Raw genomic sequence first — 22,491 nt, forward strand, 5'->3', positions numbered from 1 at the left:
GGTCAGCGGGAGTAGGGGGAAGGCTCTGTGGCCAGGGGTAGGCCTGGCCGTGCCGGGAGGAAGGAAGCACTCGGAGCAGAGAGTGCACGCATGCAGGCCGGGCAGCGCAGCCCAGACCACCAGGAGGACGTGCTGCACAAGCTCCAGAGGCCCCTCCAGCCCAGCGGGCTCCGGGAGCTGCTGGGATGGAGCAGTTTCCTCTCACTGACCTCAGCATACAGATGAGCAAACAGAGGACTGGGCCTGTGCCTTCGGGAAGGCATGGCCCGCGAACCCCCGACTCCCGGGGAGCCGCCTGCCCCCCTGTAGGGACAGGACAGGTGGCGAAGGCCTCTGCAGTTGGCCAGGGCCTGGCAGGGACGGCCGCCCCTTCCTCAGGTCCTGGGGTCCTGCTGCTCCAAACACCATCCATACGCTGGTGACACCCATGTCTCTCTCCTGAGCAGCGGCCCGCGGCGCCCGCCTTCCCCTCCGGGGAGTCTGGAGTGCCTCTTCTGTGTCTCCCTCTTTCCCCTGCAATCCCACCCTCCCCGACACTTGTAGAGAGCAGGCGCCGCGCCCCCCTCCGCCGCCCCACCCCCTGGCTCTGGCCTTTTTGTTCCTTGCTGGGGCTCCCACGACGCTCGAGGCTCTCTCCACGCCCGGGGATCCCGCTCGGGGCCTTGGCACAGCCACGTGGCCGGCCCTTTTCCTCCAGAATCCATTCACGCTGCCCCGCTTTATTTTCCTCATAGCACTTATCCTTATCTGAGCCTAGGTTGCCTATTTGTAGGGGGGCGAGGGGGCCCTCTGAGCGCCAGCTGGACCGGCCCTGCAGCAGACATGTGGCTTGGCCTGGACCCCCGCCTGCCCACACACTCCCCATGCGAGCCACCAGCCTGGGCCCTGGGCCAGCCCTGTCCCCACCCCTGTAGGGATCCACTCACACACTCACAGTTAGACAGCCTGGGATGGGGCCCCAGGCGCGAGGCCGAGAGGTCTGAGGGGCCGCAGCCCTGTGGGAAGGCCCCGCGGGCTCCGGGGCTGACAGGAAGCTCTGTCTCCCACACTGATTTAGACAGAGAGGCTGGCTCCAGCCTGGCCCGGTTTGGGGTTTAAAATGGAAGTAAGAGGCCTTAGGTGCTTTTTAGTATGTAAAGGGAAATGGGGGAATTCACCAGGTGTAAGGGTGGGGAAAGGTCACCTTTAAGATGCAAATGTGTATTGTGAAGCCCTGAATGGGGGTGCTCTGGGGGCCTCTGGTCTCCCCTCTCCCCGCCAGCGGCGGGCGGGCCCCTTGCTGAGGCAGGGCTAGCGACTGAGAGACCACCATGCCCTGTCCCCAGGGAGCAGTGCAGCGAGGCCGGAGCCCCATGCCCGTCCACCTCCGCTTCCCCGCTGCAGACGCCCCCAAAGTGCAGCTGTGCTTAGAAGACAGTGTGTAAAGAAGGGATGGGCGCTGTTCAGCGTGCAAGGACCCACTACTGCCGGGCGCCATGTGTTGGGGTCCCAGCTCATCCGGGGGTTGGGGGCCTGTGGATGAGGGGCACGAAGTGACAGCGCCCCCCCCAGCCCCGGAGCCGACAGCTGACACGGGGCCTGGCAGGTGGTGCTGTTCCCTTGGACGTGAGCAGAGGCTCGTGTCTGGAGCGTCCCCCTCAGCTTCCCGCAGCCGGCTCTGCCAGAGCTGGGGACCTGCTCAGCCACATGGCCTTCTCCAGGCCTTTTACGTCTTTTTCCTTTAAGAGCCCTTTTCTTAGTGAAGTTGTGGTATAAAACCCGACTGGGGGAACAAGGCTGTGAGGTGACAGCCGAGGGGCGCGTCTCGGCCCTGGACACCAGTCCGCGTCCGGGGGCCTGTGCCCGTCTGGTCGTGCCCTCGGGGCAGGCCGGTCAGTTCCTGACTTGTTTCCCTGACTGTCCTTTGTACACCAGCCCAGAACGAGCCTCCAGACCACTCATAGATCCACGTAAGTGTTGATGCCCTGTGACCCGGCAGGCTTCCAAGTGTGCCCCAACCCACATCCCCCGTGAGCACCCATCCTGGGCCTTGTGAGTCCACCCGGCTTGGCCTGCGCGTGTCTCCCAACTCCATCCCTGCCCCACATTTCAGGCACAGCCATCAGGCCACCCCTGGTGACCTGGCCACAGCCTCGGGCCTTCCCGGCTCCCCCATCGAATTCAGCCTTTTGGAGGCTTGGATGGCCTGGCTTCCTGCCCCCTCACAGCCTGGCTCTGCCCCCCCTTCTTCCTTCAGCCACAGCCCCGCCTCCCCAAGGGGCCTCCCCTGTGGGGATCTCTGCCCGGCCCGGGGCAGGCTCTGGGAAGACAGTGGCGCCGAGTGGCCTTTGAGCCGTGATCTGTGGGCACGGCAGCCTAGGAGAGGCTTGCCCCTGCCTCCCCGAAGGGCCTCTTCTGCAGGAGGATCGCTGCCCAGCAGAGGGGGGCAGGCTCTGGGGGGACAGTGGCGCTGAGTGGACTTCGAGCCGTGTTCCATGGACAGGGAGGCCCGGGAGAGGCTGCCCCCTTGCCTGTTTGCCTCCCTCCTCCGGCAGGGTCTCCTGGGGGGTGAGTTGGCCCATGCGCCAGGGAGGCCAAGGTCGGAACTGTTGTCCGGCCTCGGCCGTGGTAGAGTTTGACATCTGTTCTCCATGGGCCCCCAGGGATCAAGGCCGAGGGGCTGGGGCAAGGTCGCATCCAGACACTGTTCTGGGAGGGGCGCTGGGGCCAGGGCAGAGCCTGACAAGCAGAGAAACCATCTTCCAGTGTGGCCACACTGGCAAGGCCCCCCGGCCGGGGAAGACAGCAAAGCATTTGCTGTTCCCCTCATTTCAAGGAGCGGCACCACCCCGATTCTAGCAGTAGCACTTGGTTTTACACCGTTAATTGCTCTCTGAGATTGTCCTGTCTGTGCCTGTCACCCCCACGAGAGCAGGGATGCGCTCAAGCCACGCTGCACAGGGCCTGACACATAGTAGGCCCTCAATAAATATTTGTTGAATGAATGAAATGGGAGTCAAAGCTGGGCAGGCTTAGGGTTAGCACGAGGGCCTGCAAGGCTCATAGAAGCTCATCTCAGAGCTATCAGGCTCGCCCAGTCCTGGGTCCTGACTTTCTTTCCTGATCTAGAACCAACCCAGCTGCCCTGAAAGCTCCCTACCTGCCACTTTCTGGGGGTGCCCCTCCTCCTGCCCGCCACTGCCCACCATCCCCCGCTTCAGAGGCCTTTGAGGAGGAGAGTGGGAGCTTGTTGCTTTCCCACTCAGGGTACCCGCCCGGGCCACAGCATCCAGGCCCTGCTGACCTCTTCGACTTTATACCACCGGCTCACCTGCCCTCCCTTCCGCAGCCCGCTTCCCACCCCAGCTCCTTCAACCCTGGCCATCCCAACTTCTTCTCTCATTGAGTCTTCCTTAGCTGAATCATCTTCTGCTTTGACATCTGCCCCCAAGACCCCTCTGTCTTGTGTAGCCTCAAATATGAGACTCTAGAAGGGGCTCTAACTGCTGTTTCAGAAGATAGGTGCAAGGGGACCCACTTGTGAAAATGAAGAGGCCAGCAAAGCCCAGGAGACCACACCTCCTCCTAACTCGAGAGCCTGGCATACACAGCTCTCCAAAACTGAGCCCTCCTCCGCCCCTCCCCTCTCATCCGCCAGTGCTGCTTGAAGGAGGTGGCCCCCTGAATGCTTTGGGAGCATCCTCGATGGGTTCAGGGGAAGGGACCCCCCGGGACCTGAAGAAGCTGAGGTACCAGGTGCAGGGAAGGGGCCAAGCCCACCCGGGGTTTCTGGGTTGTGCTCCAAGTCTTATTCCCAGTCCAGTGCTCTTGTCCTTCCTGACATCTCATCTAGCCAGTTAGCTGGGGATGGGGAAGGGATGGGGAGGCCAGGCCAGGCCCCTGGATGAGGATGGACATTGGCCATGTGCCCGCCTTGTCTGGGTGAGAAGGCTGTCCTTTGGGGCCAGGCCCCAGAGCTTAGGAACATCGGGAGGGGACCCGGGGGAGAGCCCGAGCTGTCTCCTGGCCTCTGAGCTCACCCTGGACCTGTCCGCCAGGCACTAGCAGCCCCAGAAGACAGCCCCTCCAAGTGGGCCTCCCTGTGGCCAGATCTTCACAGAAGCCACCGTTTTCTCAGAGCCCCCACTGGACCCCATCAGATCCTGCCCATCCCTCCTTAAACCCTCGGGCGGCTTCCCGTGGCACTTAGAATAGAATCCAAGCGTGCTGCCTCGGTGTCCTGCCCTACACCGTGGCCCCTACCCGCCCCTCCACTTGGGGTTTTTGTGCTGGTGAGCCCTCCTTCGCCTCCCATTCTTGCCAATCAGGTGAATACCACCTCCTCCGGGAAGCCCTCCCTGAGCACCCCATCTGAAGTAGGGCCATCCACCCCCAGCGTCTCTCCCTTTCCCAGGTTGGTTCTTCAAAGCACTCGACACTGCTGTAGCTTCTGCAGTTATAGGCGAAGTCTCTCTTCCCCACCCAGCTTCTGCTTGTCTGGCTTGTGGGTCACCGGACCCTTTGTAGGCGGCACACAGTAGGTGCTCAGTAAAAGTTTGTGTGAATGAGAAGAAAGGGCCCTGACTAGGAGGAGTTCCGAGATGCGGCCTCTCCTCTCGGCCCCCAGTCCTGGCTGCTTGTCTGGAGAGTGCGGGGAGCTAGGCGGCATCTCCCGTTACCGCACACACACACCCACTAGGCCTGCGAGGGGCTAGCAGCGGGCCCAAGCGAGGAAGGAGCCTTGCCAGCGGGACGCTTGTGGCCTGGAGCCCTGGGCGGGGGGCTCCGAGGACTTGGGGGCAGCCTTCCGTGTGGGCAGCGGGGAGGTTCTCGGCAAGCACAGTCATCACCCCCGGAGAGGGTGGCGGCCTCTGGGGACAGAAGGGGGAGGGTCCCGGGGTGGGGACGCTCGTCTCTGCCCCAGGGACGCGGGAGCGGGCGCCCAGCCTCCGCGTTTCCCCCAAGCGCCCCCGGCCCTTCGCGCCCGCCCGCCTCCATCTGCGCCGGAGGTCTGGGCTGCGGGCCCCGGCGGGCGTTGGGCGCGCGTCCCCGCGGCCGTCTCTATGGAGACCGCGCGCGCCGCCCAACCGGCCCGCCGGCGGGCGTTGGGCGCGCGTCCCCGCGGCCGTCTCCATGGAGACCGCGCGCGCCCTGGGCGGGGCCGGCGGAGGAGGGGCCTCGGGGCGACGCGGGCTGGCGCGGCCGCCGAGGGAGCCGCTCCGGGAGAGGCGCTGAGCCAGAGCCGGCGATCTGGACCCTCGCTGGCGGTCGCTCGTGCAGGGCCGCTCTGGAGGCGGCTCTGCGGTGCGGGCCCGTGCGGAGACCGCGCCCTGGGACGCCGTCCTGCCGGCCCCCACCGCGGTCTCCGGGCTCTGTGGTCTCAGAGAGCAGCCTGGGCCCCTCTCCTCGGGCCAGGAGACCAGCGCGCGTTCCTCACAGGACATCCCTGCCGCCTGCACCCCCGCAGACACACGCGTAATGTCCACAGCCCCAGTGGAGACTGGCCCAGCTGGAGGCTGGCTTCTCCAGGCATCTGGGCAGGTGACAGCTGGCGCGCACCTGACCTGCGGCCACCCCAGCCGGCAGAGCTGGCTTCCAGAGTGACCTCTCAAGCGTCCTCTCCGCCCTTCCCTGGTGCTGCCTTCAAGGACGTCCGGTCGGCACCTGCTGGCCTTGGCCGGTCGGGAATCCGTGCCCCCAGCCCGGGTGGGGACTGTGGGCCCCGGGGAGCAGGGCATCACAGACTCACCTGATGGTGAGCCACCAGAGCTGCGTCCTCACGGGGCCCCCACACACACCTCTGTGCCGCCTTCTCCCTGCTCCCCATTCTTCTGTCTGGATGCTTGTCTATTCACACTTTGTCCCAGGAAACAAAAAACCCCACAAGAAAACCACAGACAAAAGCACCAACTGTATCTATCCCAGGGTCCACAAACATACAGGCCTACTTGACCAGGTAGAAAATACCAGTGAATGAGGTGGTTTGCAAGGCCTGGTGGGTCCATTAGGGGGCAACTGATAGCGGCCCCTGCTGCTATGCCAGGCGGAGGGCAGGCTCAGGGCTGCAAAATACTCTGAAGACAAGTAGGAAAATGATCTTGTTTAGTATGTAATCTCTTGTGGTTAAACGTTTGTTTAGTCAGTAAGTCGGGTCTGGCTCTGTGACCCCAGGGACTGCAGCCTGCCAGGCTCCTCTGGCATGGGATCCTCCAGGCGAGAATACTGGAGTGGGTTGCCATGCCCTCCTCCAGGGGACCTTCCCGACCCAGGGATCAAACCTGCGTCTCCTGCAGTGGCAGGCGGGTTCCTGACCACTGGCTGAGCCGCCTGGGAAGCTCTCAAGTGTACCAGGTACTTGAATGTTTGTATGTACTGTGAGACAGCACAGTCCCTCACCATACACAGTTCCAGATTTTTTTTTTTTTTTTGTCCTGATGAGGACTTTTTAAGACCTACCCTCACTGTGAAACTGTATGGAGTCTGTAGTTAAATCCATTTCACCTGTAACCTGCCTTGACGCCTCAAGCTCATTTTAACCTTTGCTGCATAAAGAGCCATGTGTCCTCCACGCAGCTCAGAGCCTAAACAACATGCCTGCTCGAGTTGTCCTCCAAGAACTCGGCTTCAGCTGCACCTGGTGTGAGCTGAGCTGTGGGACCACGGCCCCTCCAACTGGGCCGGCACAGGTGTCCACAGGGTGACCTTTGGAAGGTGCAGACGCCAGGCCCTGGTTCCACCTGCACAGACCCACGATGGGACGCCGTTCCCCACCACCTCTCCCTATTTCTTATTCCTGATCCCATCATGCCCCAGCCTCTTGCCTGCCCAGAGGTTCATTTTCCTGTCTCCATGCTTGGCTGCCTTCTGAATAAACCCTCAAACCTTGGCATCTCAGGCGTCTCCGTGGAGTGTGGCCTGCTCCGTGTCAGGTAAGACAGCTTGGTTCAGTGGCGTTAGCAGCTTTTCAATATGCAGTTAGCTGAGTGTGACTAACGCCAGTCGCCATCACAGGTGCAGAGCTGGAGGCCTTCCGCCCTTCACCCACGTCACCCACCCGCATCCTCTACCTGTGGCAACATCCAGTCTGCTCCGTGTGTCTGAGTTTGGCTTACTTTTAAAAATTTTATTTATGAAATTCATTCTATTTTTCACTGCCCCAGTTGGCAGGCGGGATCTTAGTTCCCCCACCAGGTGGCCCCTGCGGTGGAAGCTCGGGAGTCCTGACCACTGGGCAAGTCCCCTGCGGAAACGTCATAGTTGAATTCTTTGGAGTGCTTTTTCTGCACCATTTGAGATGGTCACGCTGGGCCTTCATCTTCGCCCTCTAAACGTCCTGCACTGGCAGACTTCGCAGATGCATTCCAGGAATACACGCCGCTTGGCCACAGTGCATCGTCCTTTCAGGATGCTCTAGCAGTTCCTTTTCAGGGGAAAGAGGCAGGGAAGCGATCCCCTGACAGGACTCCGGCGATGCCCAGGGCAAGCTGAGCGGGTGCCAGAGCTGGAGGGTCCTCTCGTCCCAAAAGGGACCTGGAGTGGGGGGTGAAGCCAGCAGCCCCGGGACAAGACGACCCCCAAACAGCCCTTCCAGGGGTGGAGGCGTGACTGGGGGGAGAGGGAGGGCGCCTTTCTGGGCTGACAGCTGTGCGGGCTTCCCATGCGGACCCCACCGCGGTCGGTGGGCCTTTGCTCCCCTAAAGCTGGGGCTTTATTACACCCCTCACCCCTCCTCCTCCTCCCTGGACTCGCCGTTAACCCACGGACTAGACAAGACCCTGAGTGGGGGACGGCATTCCAGCACCGGCTCCTTCCCCTGGAGCTCCAGCAAAGTGACGAGTTCCCGGTGACAGGGACCCCTCCAGCCGCGCCCCGAGAACCGAGGCAGGCCTCCGCCGGGGGAAGGCGGGCGGAGGGCCGGGCTGACACTCGCGTCTCTTCCGGATGCCAGGAAACCCGGCGGTCGGAGGGAAGCCGGGCAGGGCAGCCACATCAGCTCTAGGCACGCCAGGGCTCCGGCAGCACCGGCTTCCAGCCGCACGCTTCTCGGCTCCCGCAAGCAGGCGCATGCGCGGAGACAGGCACGTGCGCTGGGGCCGCAACTAGGCGCGGCTGGAGAATTGGACTGTGCACATTTGAAAATGCTGGTGGGATGCATGTAGGGGCAGTGGACCCACGGAATACGAGCAGGGCGCCAGCTAGGGGTGGCGATCAGGAGAGCTAGTGCGTAGTTGGGATCCTCCGGGTTGAAAGTTGTCTTTCGTTTTGGTTGCGCTGGGTCTTTGCTGCTGTGCAGGCAGCCCTCTACTTGCGGCGACTGGGGGCTCCTCGTGGCGGAGCAGAGGCTGTAGGCACCCGGGCTTCCGGAATGGTGGCGCGCGAGCCGGGTTACTCCACAGCCTGTGGGATCTTAGTTCCTGGACCAGGGATAGAAACCGTGTTCCCTGCGTCGGTGGGCGGGTGCTCAACCACCGGAGCGCCCGGGAAGCCCCATGACACCTTCTTTGTCCGTCTGCCCGTGGTCGCTCAGGCCGTGTCCTTGTCTTGGCCGCCGCGAATAGTGCTGCGCTGAAGTCGTCTTCAACCTCATTTGAAACAATTTTGTGCCGTTGTATGGTGACAGCTGTCTCATCAGTATGCATTTTTAAAAAATCAAAATTGGTGAATTTTTGTGTAGGCGTGCGCGTGTCTTTTTATTGACACTTCTGTTTGGACATACATGCCCAGGAGTGGGGTTGCCGGGTTGTGTATTAATAGCAGCTGCGTTTTTAGTTTTCTCAGGAATTCCCATACTGGTGTCCACGGCGGCTGCACCCACTCACACTTAGCTCCAGTCCCTTTTGAGTCTATTTTTGTATACGTCCTTAGGGAAGGTTCTGATTTCTGGTGTTTGCACACAGCTGTGAGCTTTCCGAGTCCCGTTTCTTGAAGAGGCTGTTTCCCTCCACTGTGTATCCCCCCTCCCTTTGTCTAGAGTGGCTGAGCACAGGGCTGCGGGCTTATTTCTGCCCTCTCTATACTGTCCCATCTTTGTCTATTTCTGTTCTGTGCCAGGACCACTACTGACTGTACTGATGACAGCAGTGTTGCTCTGGGTTGGCCAAAATGTTCGTTTATTTCTGTAAGATGGCTCTGGTAGCGCTCACTCGTCTTCATTTGAAACAATTTTGTGCCATTGTATGGTGACAGCTGTCTCATCAGTATGCATTTAAAAAAAATCAAAATTGGTGAATTTTTGTGTAGCCATTTTGCCGCGAGCCAGCGTGAGGAACTCCGCCCATGGCAAAGGTCATGAGGAAGGAGGCTTGGCATACGCAAAGGCGTGATCAAGCCTCAGGAAACCCCCTGTTCCCAAGCATCTAACCCCAAAGCCAGAGTCTGTTTTATGCTCTCACCTACACCTTTGACTTTACGGGGGGCTCTCCCCCATAACCGTTTCTCTCGGAGAAGGAGTAAACGTGCAGCTCCAAGGCAATAAAAATTCCTGGGCATGACAAGAGTGTTTCAGCTTAGGGACTCCTCTGAAGGTTATCTAGCCCGCCTGTACAGGTTCCTCCGGCCACATGTGATTGTTTACAGCCTCCCAACCTGAGAGGCACGAGATGTTTTAGACTTACTAAAGGCAAATTCTTTTGGGGAGTTGGAAATTATTAGTATAGTGGGTTGGTTAGGAATTATATTGGTGACGAGTTCTTCATTTGTTGTGTCAATAATTGCTGCTAATTCCCTGCCCTGGGTGGGACAAGGATGTCTCAGGTCAAACCTCTCTGCTGACAGACTAGCTTGTGTGACAGGATTATCCATCCTCCTGCCACATGATTGTTTACTACCTCTCAACCATAAACAGCACAGAGAGTTTTGGAGTATTTTGAGAGTCTTAATTAGCATAGGGCTTTTTCTTCTTGTTGAGTCAATGATTGCCGCCAGGCCTCCATATCCTTAGGCACCTGGGAATATATTAATCAATGTATTTGGAATATAGCAAAGGAAATATAGTAGTTTTTGATGTTAGCAATACTAGACTTTTTGAGTTAATGGATTTTCTCTTTTGTAATAGATCACTGTACTTTGTTTTAAATCACTGTGTCCTTGCTACGTAAAAATGTAACTTTATCATATCTTAAAACTAAATAGATCTTAAGGGGAGCATAGGTGAAAGGATTTTCATTTGTTGGGCTGATGTTTGCTGCTAAATCTCCATGTTCCCTGCCCTTATAATGAATATAACTAGCATATAGGAGAAATAAGTATTAACCTTTAAGCATATAGGAGAAATAAGTATTAACCTTTAAGACTAATCATGTTAACCTTGGATTAAATAAATTCCTTTCTTGATTGTAACTCACTACACCCTCACCCTATAGGAATGTAACTTTATTTGGAGGGTGGTGCCTGGTTTAAGAAAAAAACACCCTTGGAAGAAATAAGTTTTTTGGTTATCAGAAAGAAAGGATCATAAAATGTCAGCAGGTCTCACTCATGGCCAGAAGATGATGTACCTTTTTTATACATTTATGTGAAGCACCTGATTTTGATAAAGGTCAGGACTGCTGACCCCCGCGTGACTCTGTATTCATCCCTATGTGTAACAAAAGGTATATAAGCTAACCCAAAAATAAAGAAATCGGATCAGTTTCCAGAAAGACTGATTCCCCCATGTCGCTTCTTTCTTGCTCCCATTTTTCTGGCTGAATTCCCATCTGGAGCATGGATGCTATTCCACGTAATCCAAGTTATTCAGCCTCCTTTTCTCCACTAATCTTCCTACTACACTATCCATTTCTAATCTCTCTATATCTGTGATTAAATATGTATTTTTCCAAAGAGGCCGACTCCGTCCCCACCTTCGAATCTCCCTGGATCCACCGGGGCTGGACCCCGGCACCATTTCAGTATTGAAGACGGGAGGGGAAGTAAGCCACGTTTTCAGCATCTTGAAAGTGAAGTGAAAGTGAAGGTAAAAATACAGCTGAAGCTCACGGAGAGCTTCGTGCAGTATACAGACAAAGTGCTGTGACCGAAGGTGTCAGAGGCGGTGTGTGAAGCTTCCTGCTGGAGATTTCTCGCTGCATGATGCTCCAGGGTTGGGAAGATCAGATGAAGTTGATAGCAATCAGATCAAGACATTGAGAACAATCGATGTTTATGCCATGTGGGAGATAGCAGATATACTCCAAGTATCCTAATCAAGTGTCTTGAATATTCATTGGAAGGACTGAAGCTGAAGCTGAAATTCCAATACTTTGGCCACCTGATGCGAAGAACTGACTCACTGGAAAAGACCCTGATGCTGGGCAAGATGGAAAGTGGGAGGAGAAGGGGAAGACAGAGGATGAGATAGTTGGATGGCATCACCGACTCAATGGACATGAGTTTGAGTAAACTCCAGGAGGTGGTGACGGAGTGGGGGGCCTGGCGTGCTGCAGTCCATGGGGTCTACAAAGAGTTGGACACAACTGAGCGGTTGAGCTGAGCTGATCCTAATCAAGCTTTGAAAAGCATCTGCAGCAGCTTGGTAATCTTCATCACTTTGATGTTTGGGTTCCACGTAAGTTAAGCGAGAAAAGAACAAACCAACCTTTTTGACCGTATTTCTGCCCTCGATTTTCTACTGAAACACGATGAAGTGGGGAGTGAGAGAGTGATGGGTATGGTCTAGAGTTAGTGGCTGCACATGCTGGGAGGATCCTAAAACTGCTGAGCTGTGCACTTTTTAGGGGTGTGTGTACTATCGTATTCAGGTTTAAATTGCACCATCAGACACCGAACTTAAATACTCACTGGCCGTGTGTTCAGATTGTTGAAATAAAGATGGACAGGCAGCTTCAAGGGTCAGGGTATTGCACTGTGCCCAGTGTGGTAAACAGAGCCTCACCAGGGCTGAACAGCTGCACGCCTCATACATCCGCTGGCGGAGAGTGCAAGGACAAGCCGAGCACCTGAAGGGAAAGCCTGCTCAGGACTGAACAGAGCCCTGGGCTGCTGTCAGACCTTCAGACTTGGACAAACCATGGCGTCTGTCCATGTACAAAAAGCCCCGAATTCAGAGCAGGTGGGAGCTCAGCGTAGATATTACGAGCTCGGCGCTGGCCGGTTAGGACTGGGGGGCAGGTCTGCAGCGAGCGTGGCTGGCTGGAGGTGGGGCGCGTGCAACTCCAGTCTGGGGTCCGTGGCCACAAGAGCGTCCCGTCTAGAGCTGGAATGCTGAATGCTTCCTGCAGAGTCCCCCACCCCCCTAGTTCCCAGACAAGTTCCTGGGACGCTCTTCTCAAACGCGAATTGTGTTCACCCCCTTCAAACGGGTGAACCCCCTGGTGTGTGGGAAAGAATGTGGCCTTGCCCAAGGGAGGCGCCCCACGTCGTCCGTGGCAGGCGCGTCTGACGGGGAAAGTCTGCAGTGTGAGGTGGGGCCGGGTCGAGGGTTGCACCGTGTCCCCTGTGTCAGTTTTATGAGGGTGCATGCTGTCAGCTCCCCTGGGTGGACGAGCAGGCGTGAGGGGGCCTCCCCTGGCCCCCCACCCCATGCTCACGGCCATCAGCTCATCAGCCCAGGCGCCATCCTGACACGGAGGCCGAGACGCCCCATGGGCCATCATCAGCCATTACGGAGCCCCAGGGAACACTCTGGATGCCAGGGCTACTGGGAGCTGCGCTGTGTAGTCGGTCCTTTCACCCCCTTAAACAGCTTTTCCAGAGAAAAAGCTCTGCATTTTGATGGAGTCCAATTTATTGTTTTTTTCCTTTTATAGAAGATGCTTTTGGAGCCACGTTTAAGAGTTCTTCACCAAGCCTTAGCTCTTGAGTACTTTTCCTGTGTTCTTCCCAAGTGTCCAGTCCTACAGTCTCAGAGCTTTACAGGCTGGAGCTGTTTTGCATCCCGTGCAAGGTTTAGCTGGTTTTCCCCCCAGGTGACGTGCGGTGAGCTTCGGGCCGTCGTGACTCGGCGTTGTCCACGCTGTGAAACGACCACCACCCTTTGTCACGCGCGCTGGCGTTTTTGTGACGAGGATGTTAAGGTCTGCTCTCCCGGTGGCTCCACACATGCAGGTTTCCGAACCAGGCACCGGGCCGTGCGTGACCTCCCCAGGACTGACTTCGTAAAGGCCTTCCTGGCCTCCCGGCCCTCCACCCACACTGCTCGCCACACGCGCTGGCCCTGGTTCCGTGTGCTCTCCGCATCTGCGGACTTGGGTTTTCACTGTGTGTTCTCCAGATTCCACACGTTCGGCTCATGGGCAAAGTCAGGGCAAGTCAGGTGGAACGCACGCTCCCTCACAGGGTGAGAGATGGGTCAGGGTCAGGCTCAAGGCCAGTTTCAAGGTAAAGACCTGGCCTGAGGTTAAGGATGAAGTCAACCGAAAGTCAGGACAAGACGTGGGCACAGTGAGTGAGTGACAGTCATTTCAAGGCCGAGGGTGTCAGGGTCAGCATCGGCGCAACAGACCTCGGCTGTTTCTCAAAGGAACCGCTTCTTTGTTGGAACTGAGATGAACATAGACACACCACTGTCAGGAGCCGCCTTAGGCATTACTGACAAAATAGGGGCACGGCCCTAAACCCCCTCCCTTTGTTCCATAGGCACGGACCCGGAATGAAGGAGTTAGGCTTTGTGATTCTGACTTGTGTTTTCCTTTCCTCAGTTGAGTTGACGGAAGAGAATATTAAGGTACTTATTGTTTTTGAGAGGAGCAGGAGAAGGCATAAAGCCTTCTGCAGCTGTGCTCAAAGAATAATCCATAAAGTTAATCACTGACATCTGTTCAAGGACTTTTACAAAAAAGTGTTCCAGGGTGAGCATGTAGGCCACAGCTTGAGGCCATGGGAGGGATTCTATCTGAAGCTTATTTGTGAGAAAAGTGTTTATGGGAAAGGAGTTTGCTGAATTTAGGGCTTAGGAATAATTAAAATAGTTAGGAACTAAAGGTTTAAGGATTGCTGTAATGTTACAATATTCTACTATAGCTTACAGAAATTAGGGACTTCAGAGATATTATTAGCTAGAAGCCCTTTCTAAGAAATAGTGAGCTTAGGATGCTAGGGGCAGACAGGACTTAGAAAGATAAGAAACAGGAATGCGGTACGCAGCCCAGACATTAGCATGAGTTACAGTGTATTCACAAGGACACATGAGAAAAAGTAGGTAAGAGAATCGCTGAGGCAGAAACTCTTTCTGAGGGGCAACAATGATCTTTGGAGAAAAATAAATCGGGGTCAACGGGAACTAAAAATGTCAAACCTCTGACCTAATGCCTTTGTAAAAGTAGAAAAGAGAATCATAAGCTTGAAATAAACAGGCAGTCCAAGAAACATAAGAGGCTGCCTCAGTTTCTCGCCGACACCGCTCGCCCCGTCAGGTTGAACCCCCGGCTGCTGGAGCTGGACTCCGGCACACCCCCCCACATGCGTCTCAGTTCACATTCTCCCTGGAAGCAGAGCAAATTCAAAGGATCTGAGGAGGAGGACGGTAAGAATTTGCATCCGTGCAAACCCTGCAAGCCCCATTCTCTTCAAAAGCACACCTTACTCCTTGTTGGAGCAAACATGGTGTCTCAAGAGCACGTGCAGTCTTGGTAGGAATATGGGGAAGACACTGCGCCAGTGGAGTTGTCTCCACCCGCTTCTTACTGAGGAGAAACCAAGTCTAGGCAAGCGCAGCTGTGTGTACAGGACACAGGAAGACGATGCTGGGCTGACGGAACGTGAAGATGGATTAGCCCCAGGTTGGAGAGTTGTCACAGTGGGTAGGGGCTCAGTGTGACTTAAAGTCGGAATATAACAGGGTCAGGAGGAGGGTCAGATTCAAGGTCATTTCAAGGGGACCATGCTTAGGATGATTTGTCAGTGCGGAGTTGAAACTGAGATGCGAGTCAGGGTCAAAGTCAAATCTGACTTAAAATCGGCTGGCTGCGGTTGGGTTCAGGGCCACGAAGTTACGCCTGAGCTCATTCCAGAGCACGGCTGGCCTGTGCAAGAGCGTGCGGAGTGAGCCGTTCTGTAAGCGCAGCCTACCGCCCAACGTCATCTGAGTACAGAGACTTTCTCTACGGTTCTTCAAAGTTATTTCCCAAAGAGAACTTTAACAACTTCATTGAAGAGACTTTGGGCCCAATACATTTTAGTTATTTAAAATAAGTTGGTGGGTTTATAGAGCTATGCCGTCACCGTGGCCTGGTCTGACAATGCCTTCATCACTCCAGACGTCTCCCCTGAGCCTGTCTGAAGCCCGGCCCCCGCCCCACCCCACGCAGCGCCAGGTCACGGCGGGTCTGACTTCTGTTTGGACGTTTCTGAACACTGCGCGCGCAGTCGCACGGCGTCACTCTGCGCCGGCCTCTGCTGAGGCTGCGGTCTGTCTGCGCTGCCCGCCCGCCTCTTGGCTCTGTGTGGCCACCGCATGGGCTCACCACACCTCTGTCTCCATCTGCCAGCCGAGTTGCTCCCATCAGGTCAGTCGCTCAGTTGCGTCCAACTCTTTGCTTCCATATTTCAGCTGTTATGAACGATGCTGCCAAGAGCGCTGACAGGAGGGTTTGAGCAGGTATGATTTTACTTCTCTTGGATTCGCAGGAGTGAAGTTGTTGGGTCATATGCTAAGCTTATGTGTAGCTTCTTAAGAAACTGGCGGGTGTTTCCAGCCGGGATTGTACTATTTTAGTTCTCACCAGCACTGTGGGGAGGTTCCGTTTTCTTGAAGTCCTCGTAAGGCTTGGCATTGTCTTTTTTGCATTATAGTGACTGGTCCACGTATAGTGAAATTCCTCTGCGTGTTTATTAAATATTTATTGGGCTACATCGGGTCTGCGTGGTGGCGTGCGGGCTCAGCAGCCGCAGCACACGGGTACTTCCCTGGATGCACGTAGGGTCTCAACTCCCAGAAGAGGCACTGAGCCCGAGTCCCCGATATTGGATGGCAGATTCCTCAACCAGGGAAGTCAGGTGCCCCCATCGTGGTTTCAATTGGCATTTCCCTAGTGACTAACAATTTTGAGAACGTTTCCTTCCAATTCTTAGAAGACAGTCTGAATGTGTCCTTTGATGAAATGTTTAATTCTAGTCTTCTGCCCATTTCAAGCTTGTTTTCTGATTATAAGCTATTACTTCCCATGTTGCAGACACAAGGTCTCTGAAAGAGATGTGATCTGCAAATAGCTTCTCCTACTTTTGGCTTACCTTTTCACTCTGTCTAAAGGTGACTTTAATGCTTGCATGGTGATAGCACTATTAAATATTTAAAAAACAAGGTGGGTCACTGTAACGATAGTCACTAGTTTCACGAGGTGGTTGAGGTCGGAGGTCCAAGTCCATGTCCCCACCTGGTTCACGGTCAGGACCAGAGGGCAACACCCTGGTCTGTGAATCACGTGCCACTTGGGGTCCACTCACCGCCGCCCAGCACCAGGGGAGGCCGCTGGGCCCCCCACACCCAGCCCACGAGGCAGGGCCAGAGCGCGGGGAGCCATGTGCCCCTGACGGGGGAGCTGTGGTGGTCCTGAGCGTCCAGGGGGTGAGCCCAGAGCGGCCGGAGGAAGCAACCCGCCGGGGACCTGAGGAGTGGGGCGTGTAGGGCCCCAGGCGAGGTCTGCCAGCCTCCGCCCTCCCACCGGCCGACACGTGGCCGTTTCCTAACACTGATCCTCACGGCGCCTGCCGTCCCAGCGTGGCTCATCCGTGTGGAACATGGGCCACGCTGCCAAACCCTCCTGTCCTGTGAAGAGTCAGAAACCCAGAAACACACAAGGGCCGCGTGTCAGCGACCACGTGGGTTAAACCACCGCAAACCCGAAGGCCGCTCACGCTCGCTGCTCACGGCCCCGCCTCTGCAGGGACAGCGCTCTCCAGCCAGGGTCCCCCCCCCCCCCCAACTGTGATCAGAAACACAGACGGCATACACCAGGGGCCGGTGCTGAGCGGCTGGACGGAGGAGGCCCGCGGACTGTGCCGGCGGCTGCTGCTCGAGAGAAAGCGCTGTGAGGGCGACCAGCATGAGCCCAGGCCTGGAGGAACAGATGGGGCGAAGACAGACGGTCTTTGTTCTTGGTACATTTTATTGGCATCACGTTCGTCTCTACAGAAGAACCTGGCCCACACCTGGGGACACGGGCCCTCAGAGGGGAGCTCAGTGAAGCAGGCTGCAGTGTGGGGGCCGCGGGCTACACTGGGGAGTCGGGGCCGGGGAAGGTGTGCTCACCGAGGACGCCACACCCCGAGAGGAGTGCCGTCTAGAACAAAGGTACCGTTGCTAGCACAGGTCTGGGAGGGCCTCCTCTCCCTCTTGGACGTGGATGCGAATCTAACAGGGGAGTTTTAAAAGTGTGGAGCAGGAAAGAAAAAAAGGGAAAATGAGAGTTTTAATTTGTGAAACAGCTGTTTCTCCATTGCACACACCAAAGCATTATGCAAATCGCCTCTTGGAAAATTTAGATGCAGAGGGAACTGGACAGTCTCCCCCTGGAGAGATGCAAAGCTTTCTGGCTCTGAAGTCTTTGATAAAAGGCGTACATGATTCTCGTGTCTACTGTACAGAATACTGCCTCCTGCTGGACTTCTCACCTCTTGAGATGCTGAACACGCTGCGGTCCAAACCGGGTTCAGCCCTCTGCCTCTAGGCCTGCATCACAGGACTTAAACACATAACCCAAGAATTTCTTACACTGATTTATACATTTTAATTGGTTGCATATATTAACATGTACTATAAGATTCTTTTCTACGAAGCATTACATGATAAATGGATACTGTAAAAAGATCTGATTAGTTAAAAGTAACAAGCATTAACAGATACATACAAAACTCAGCCTGATCAGACTGGGTGTGAGCCTGTGATGGAGCGCAGGGCACCAGCCTTCCCACGTGGTGGCCTTCACAGGAGGGGGTGGGTAAAAAGACCACAAGACGGTTAAAAAAATCAGAACTAATTAGACACAGATTAACTGTAAACAGTTCTCTCTCCAGTGGATGAAAGGAAGAAGCTTCCAGCGCAGACTCCACCCAGGCGGGTGTGTGCCTCCGGCCTTGCTGCTGCCGCGGAGCCCGCAGGGCGGGCGGTGGGTCTGTGGGGCGTGTGCGGGGGTCGGCGGTGTGCTGGGCTCTCCGGGCAGCTGGGCGAGAGATGACTGTCTGTGGGAGGAGGGGCTCGTGGAGGAAGGCCTGCACCTGTGTTCTCGGTCGCGGAGGGCTGTGTGCTCTGCTCTCTGCCTCTTCAGCAGCTGCAGCTCTCGGCCGAGGCCTTGGGGCGGTCGTTCTTGTCCAGTTTGATGGGCTCGGGGAACTCGTTGTACAGCTCCACTTCCGTTTCCTGGGCAGGGAGAGAGGCGGTGACCGCGGGCCCGGGGTGGCTGCACGTCCTGCGGTGTAGGGGGGCGGGCCCCACAGCGGAGGGGCCAGGCGGGCACCGAGGGACGCTGCGGGGCAGGGGCAAGAGGGACAGGCTGGCGCCCTCCACCTGCACGTGCCCGCTCTGGGAGCTTCTGCCAGTGCCTGACAAGGACAGGGTCTGGGGCCCCAGCCTCACAGACCCCGCGAGCTCGCCCTGCGCGCCCCTCTCTGGACCCAGGTCTGTTGTCTCTTCCAGGCCTTCAGGAGAGCTTGCCCCCAAGGCTGCACATGCCGGGCCCGCCCAGGACAACTCCCTCAGTGTGGGGCCCACAGGACAGGGCCTGGGGTCACTTCACGGGGACTTGGGCTGAATTAGCGTTTCCAGCGAGGGGCAGCTCCCTGCTTCCTAGGGAAGAGAATTCACCTGTGCCTTAGACGCGGAGCACCCGCGGGTCGAGGCCCTCTGGGGAAACCACTCTGGTCACAAGTGCTGTGCAAGCGGCCACGCCCAGGACTGCCTGTAGTTTAAGGCGGTCTCGCTCCCTGAGGGCTGAGCGTGTGCCCCTGCAGCCTGGTCTGCTCACAGGCCCAAGCCATCAGGCCCTTCCCGGCCCCGGAGGCGAGCCGGCTCCAGCAGCAGCGGCCTGTCCCGCCTATTGCTCCAAGCCCTGACCAGCGCTCATCTGCTTTCTGTCTTAATGGAGGCCTCAGCGAGATAGGACCTGTGGCCCCGAAACCGACAGGAAATAAGTGTGTCCTTGAGCCACGCGGCCTGTGGGCACTGTCCAGGGCCCGGTGCTGGCTGACACAGTTAGAACCTCAGGAAGGTTTATTTTTTGTGGGGGTAGGTGGTGGGGAGAGGACGGAGGAAAAAGTTGCACCTGGAGTGAAAGTCTTAGTTCAAATGGATAATGAACCAAACAGAGCCAAGAGAAAAGCCTCGACTAGCGAGGGGAGAGGCCGTGAGGTCAGGACGGCCATGCAGGGAGCACGTGGGCTGCAGGCGGGGCCCGGCGCAAGGAGAGCGCGACGCGGGGGAGCGGGCTCCACAGACGGAATACACACCCACCGGCAGGTTCTTCACTGTGGCCAGAGAGGCTGAGAAGAAAGCCCACCACACACAGCTCAGCCCCACCTCTGCGCACGGCCGAGGCCCGGGCAAGGGCTGCAGGGGCCCCTCTGCAGAGCATGGGCGCTGCGCCAGCGACGCCACCGCGGTGCCGGGACTGAGGGTCACCACTGTCCCCAGGGACAGCCAGGGGCCCCCTTACCAGTCGGACAGTCTTCCTCCTGCGACTCGAGCTCTAGGGGCAGGAGTGTTTAGGGAGGAAAGCACTGCCCTGCTGCTGTGGGGTCAGAGGAGCCCTCACCCGGCACCGGCCAACAGGATGCCGCTGGCATGTGGTGGGGAGGGGGACCATCTGAATAAACACCACAAAGAAAACGCAGGAGAACCTTACCTAAGGAAGATGACTCCTAGAACCTTTTGGGTTAACCTTTATGAGGATTGTTTAGGATAATTCCCAAAGTTGGTGCACCTCACTGAATCTTCACAAACGCCCTGAAAGCGGGCAATCTCATTGTACAGCTCAGATAGGATTTAAAAACCAGACTAGATCCCAAGACGGGCAGCAGAGCTGTGCCTCAAACTCAAGTGTATCTTGAAACAGGAGGAGCACGCCGAGCAGGGCGGCCCCACACGAGGTGGCCTCGATGTGTGCCCCCATGGAGCTGACTTACAGACGGCGGGACGGGGCCGCTCTCAAAGGCCCGCCACCACCTCTGGCTGCACAGGAAGCCCGTGGGGAGAGAAGGTGCGGGCCAAGGCGGCCAGGCCAGGGCTCCGTCCCCGGACACCCACCTGCTTGAGCGCGTTCCGGGCGATCGTCTGGAAGGCCTGCTCCACGTTGATGGCCTCCTTGGCGCTGGTCTCGAAGTAGGGGATGTTGTTTTTGCTGTAGCACCAGGCCTGAGCCCGCTTGGTGGCCACCTGAAGGGGAGGCAGGGTGCAGGTGCCAAGAAGAGCAGGCATCCCAGCGGAAGAACCCCCAGGACCCCCGCCGGCCACCGCCCACCAGCCCCTCGCCAGCTAAGCTCAGTACAGTGGGGCTTTCCCCTCTCAGCCTCCGACCCCGAGCTGCACCTGGAGGCAGCTTGTGAAGGGCGGCGGCAGCCAGCTCGGGAGGAAGTGCCTCCCCTCCGGCCCAGGACAGGTCTCCAGCCCCTCCTGTGACCGCTCAGCACACCTGCCTGGACCCCTGGCCTGATCACACACCCAGGCCCCAGAGCCCCCAACCCAGCCACATCCTGTTTCCTGACTCCCCACCCGAGCCTGTTTTCAGGAACAAGAGAAGAACCAATTCACTTAGGAAAGAGCTGACTGGTCAAAAATAAACTCAGCTATGAGTGAGTGAATGAAGTCTGGTCAGTTGTGTCTGACTCTGCAATCCCATAGGCTGTAGCCTACCAGGCTCCTCCGTCCATGGGATTTTCCAGGCAAGAGTACTGGAGTGGGCTGCCATTTCCTTCTCCAGAGGACCTTCCCGACCCAGAGATTGAACCCGGGTCTCCCGCATTGTAAGCAGACGCTTCACCGTCTGAGCCACCAGGAACACTCGGCTATGCTTGACGACATCTCTGTCTACACCGACATCTCTGTCTACACTCCCCAGAGATGCTACTGGAAAGGAAGCCAGAGCAGTTTTACTCAAAAGCCCAAAGCACCTCCCGCCCCGCGGGATCTGGGGGGGCCCCGCTGCGGGAGGACGACAGCTGATGGCAACCGAACCCTCCCCCAGGGTCAGAAGCAGAGGCGCCCACAAGCCCGAGTCACGGCTGTGCGGGTGGTGTGGGGGTCTCAGAGGGCCTCCTGGGCCCCAGTCCCCAGGGGCAGCCGGCCTGAAGATGGCGCCCCTGTGCACCCCCAGAGCCACGAGGTGCTCAGCACAGACCCTCCGTGTGCACAGGGTACCTCAGAACAGGCGGCCCAGGCGAGAGAGCAGGGCGCTGGGCAGGCCCTCTGGGGCCCCACGGCCAGGAGACCGAGGTCCCACGGGGCCCAGAGGTCAAGCCTGGACTGGAGCCAGGAGGGCTGGCAGGGGGCCACTCCACGGGGCGCTCCGACCCCGCACACCCACCCTGCTCTGCTCCCAGGGAGCCGGGCCCCACCCAAGGGCGGCCAGGGGCCCCCTTGTTAGTTCTACCCTTCCCTTGAAGGGGTCACAGGCAGACAGACAGATGGGTGACCCTCGGGGCACACGGCTCTTTACCAGTTGAATCTGAACACTGGCGCTGCCCCCTCTGAAAGGCAGCCCCCACCGAGGGCCCCGCCACCGCCAGCACACACCTGTCTGTTTTCGAGGTCAATCTTGTTTCCCAGCACGACGAAGGGGAAGTTCTCGGGGTCCCGGGGACTGGCCTGGATGAGAAACTCGTCTCTCCAGCTGTCAAGGGTCTTGAACGTGTTGGGGGCGGTCACGTCGAACACCAGGACACAGCAGTCGGCGCCTCTGTAGAAGGCCACGCCCAGGGACTGGAACCGCTCCTGTCCCGCCGTGTCCCAGATCTGCCCAAGACACACCATCACTCCTGGGGGCGCAGCCCAGGACGGGGGGCGCAGCCCAGGACGGGGGGTGCGGGGGACGCCAGGGCCACCCCGAGACGAGCACCTCAGGACTCGGGGAGTGCGTGGAGCACGCTGACCGACAGCAGCTGGGTGCACACGCCCGAAGCCCGGAGACGCTCAAAACTGTGGGTCCTGATCCAGGTGGAGGCCACACAGGGAGGTGTGTACAGAAAAGCTGCTCCGTGAACCTAGGCTCCACGCTCGGGGGCTCCCCGCAGCAGGCGTCTGCTCAGGGCACGCTTACTTCTGTTTGGCCACACCGTGAGGCTGGCAGGATTGGGGCTCCCCAGCCAGGGACCTGGGCCCTCAGCAGTGAAAGCACAGATCCTAACTGCCAGGCCAGCCAGAAACTCCCAAACTGTACGGTTGTTTACGTGCATGTACCTCGCTGTATGTGACATTTACTTTAAAAAAAACAACTTTTCATCATGTCTCAAGAGACAAAGAAAGCACTGTGTGAGAAGGGGAAGGGGAGGGCGAGAGGAATGAAGGGAAAGGCTGAGGACTCAGCACGGGGGGCAGGTGCTGACCAACAACGCACAGCGGCACCCAGCTCTCAGAGCTTCCCATCATGC

The 22,491-nt window shown here is 57.5% G+C and overlaps 2 protein-coding genes across 10 annotated transcripts in view; both read right to left on the reverse strand.

The window, feature by feature from the left end:
• Positions 1-4,637: 4,637 nt before the first annotated feature.
• Positions 4,638-5,423, reverse strand: LOC138424372 (non-homologous end joining protein Ku-like). Its single transcript, XM_069561130.1, has one exon. It carries the CDS (start codon positions 5,421-5,423, stop codon positions 4,638-4,640), a length of 786 nt encoding a protein of 261 aa, XP_069417231.1.
• An 11,580-nt stretch (positions 5,424-17,003) lies between these two features.
• RAB7A (RAB7A, member RAS oncogene family) overlaps positions 17,004-22,491 on the reverse strand; it is a 48,242-nt gene continuing 42,754 nt past the window's right edge. For all 9 annotated transcript variants that reach the window (XM_069561067.1, XM_069561066.1, XM_069561065.1 and 6 more), the window contains 3 exons: positions 21,638-21,856; positions 20,153-20,281; positions 17,004-18,271 (listed from right to left, as the gene is read on the reverse strand). In XM_069561067.1, coding sequence (XP_069417168.1) covers positions 18,176-18,271; positions 20,153-20,281; positions 21,638-21,856 — 444 coding nt within the window. In that variant the 3' untranslated portion in view covers positions 17,004-18,175. The remainder of the gene's footprint in view (positions 18,272-20,152; positions 20,282-21,637; positions 21,857-22,491) is intronic.

This window comes from Ovis canadensis, chromosome 19 (genome assembly GCF_042477335.2).
Source record: "Ovis canadensis isolate MfBH-ARS-UI-01 breed Bighorn chromosome 19, ARS-UI_OviCan_v2, whole genome shotgun sequence".
Classification (NCBI taxonomy): domain Eukaryota; kingdom Metazoa; phylum Chordata; class Mammalia; order Artiodactyla; family Bovidae; genus Ovis; species Ovis canadensis.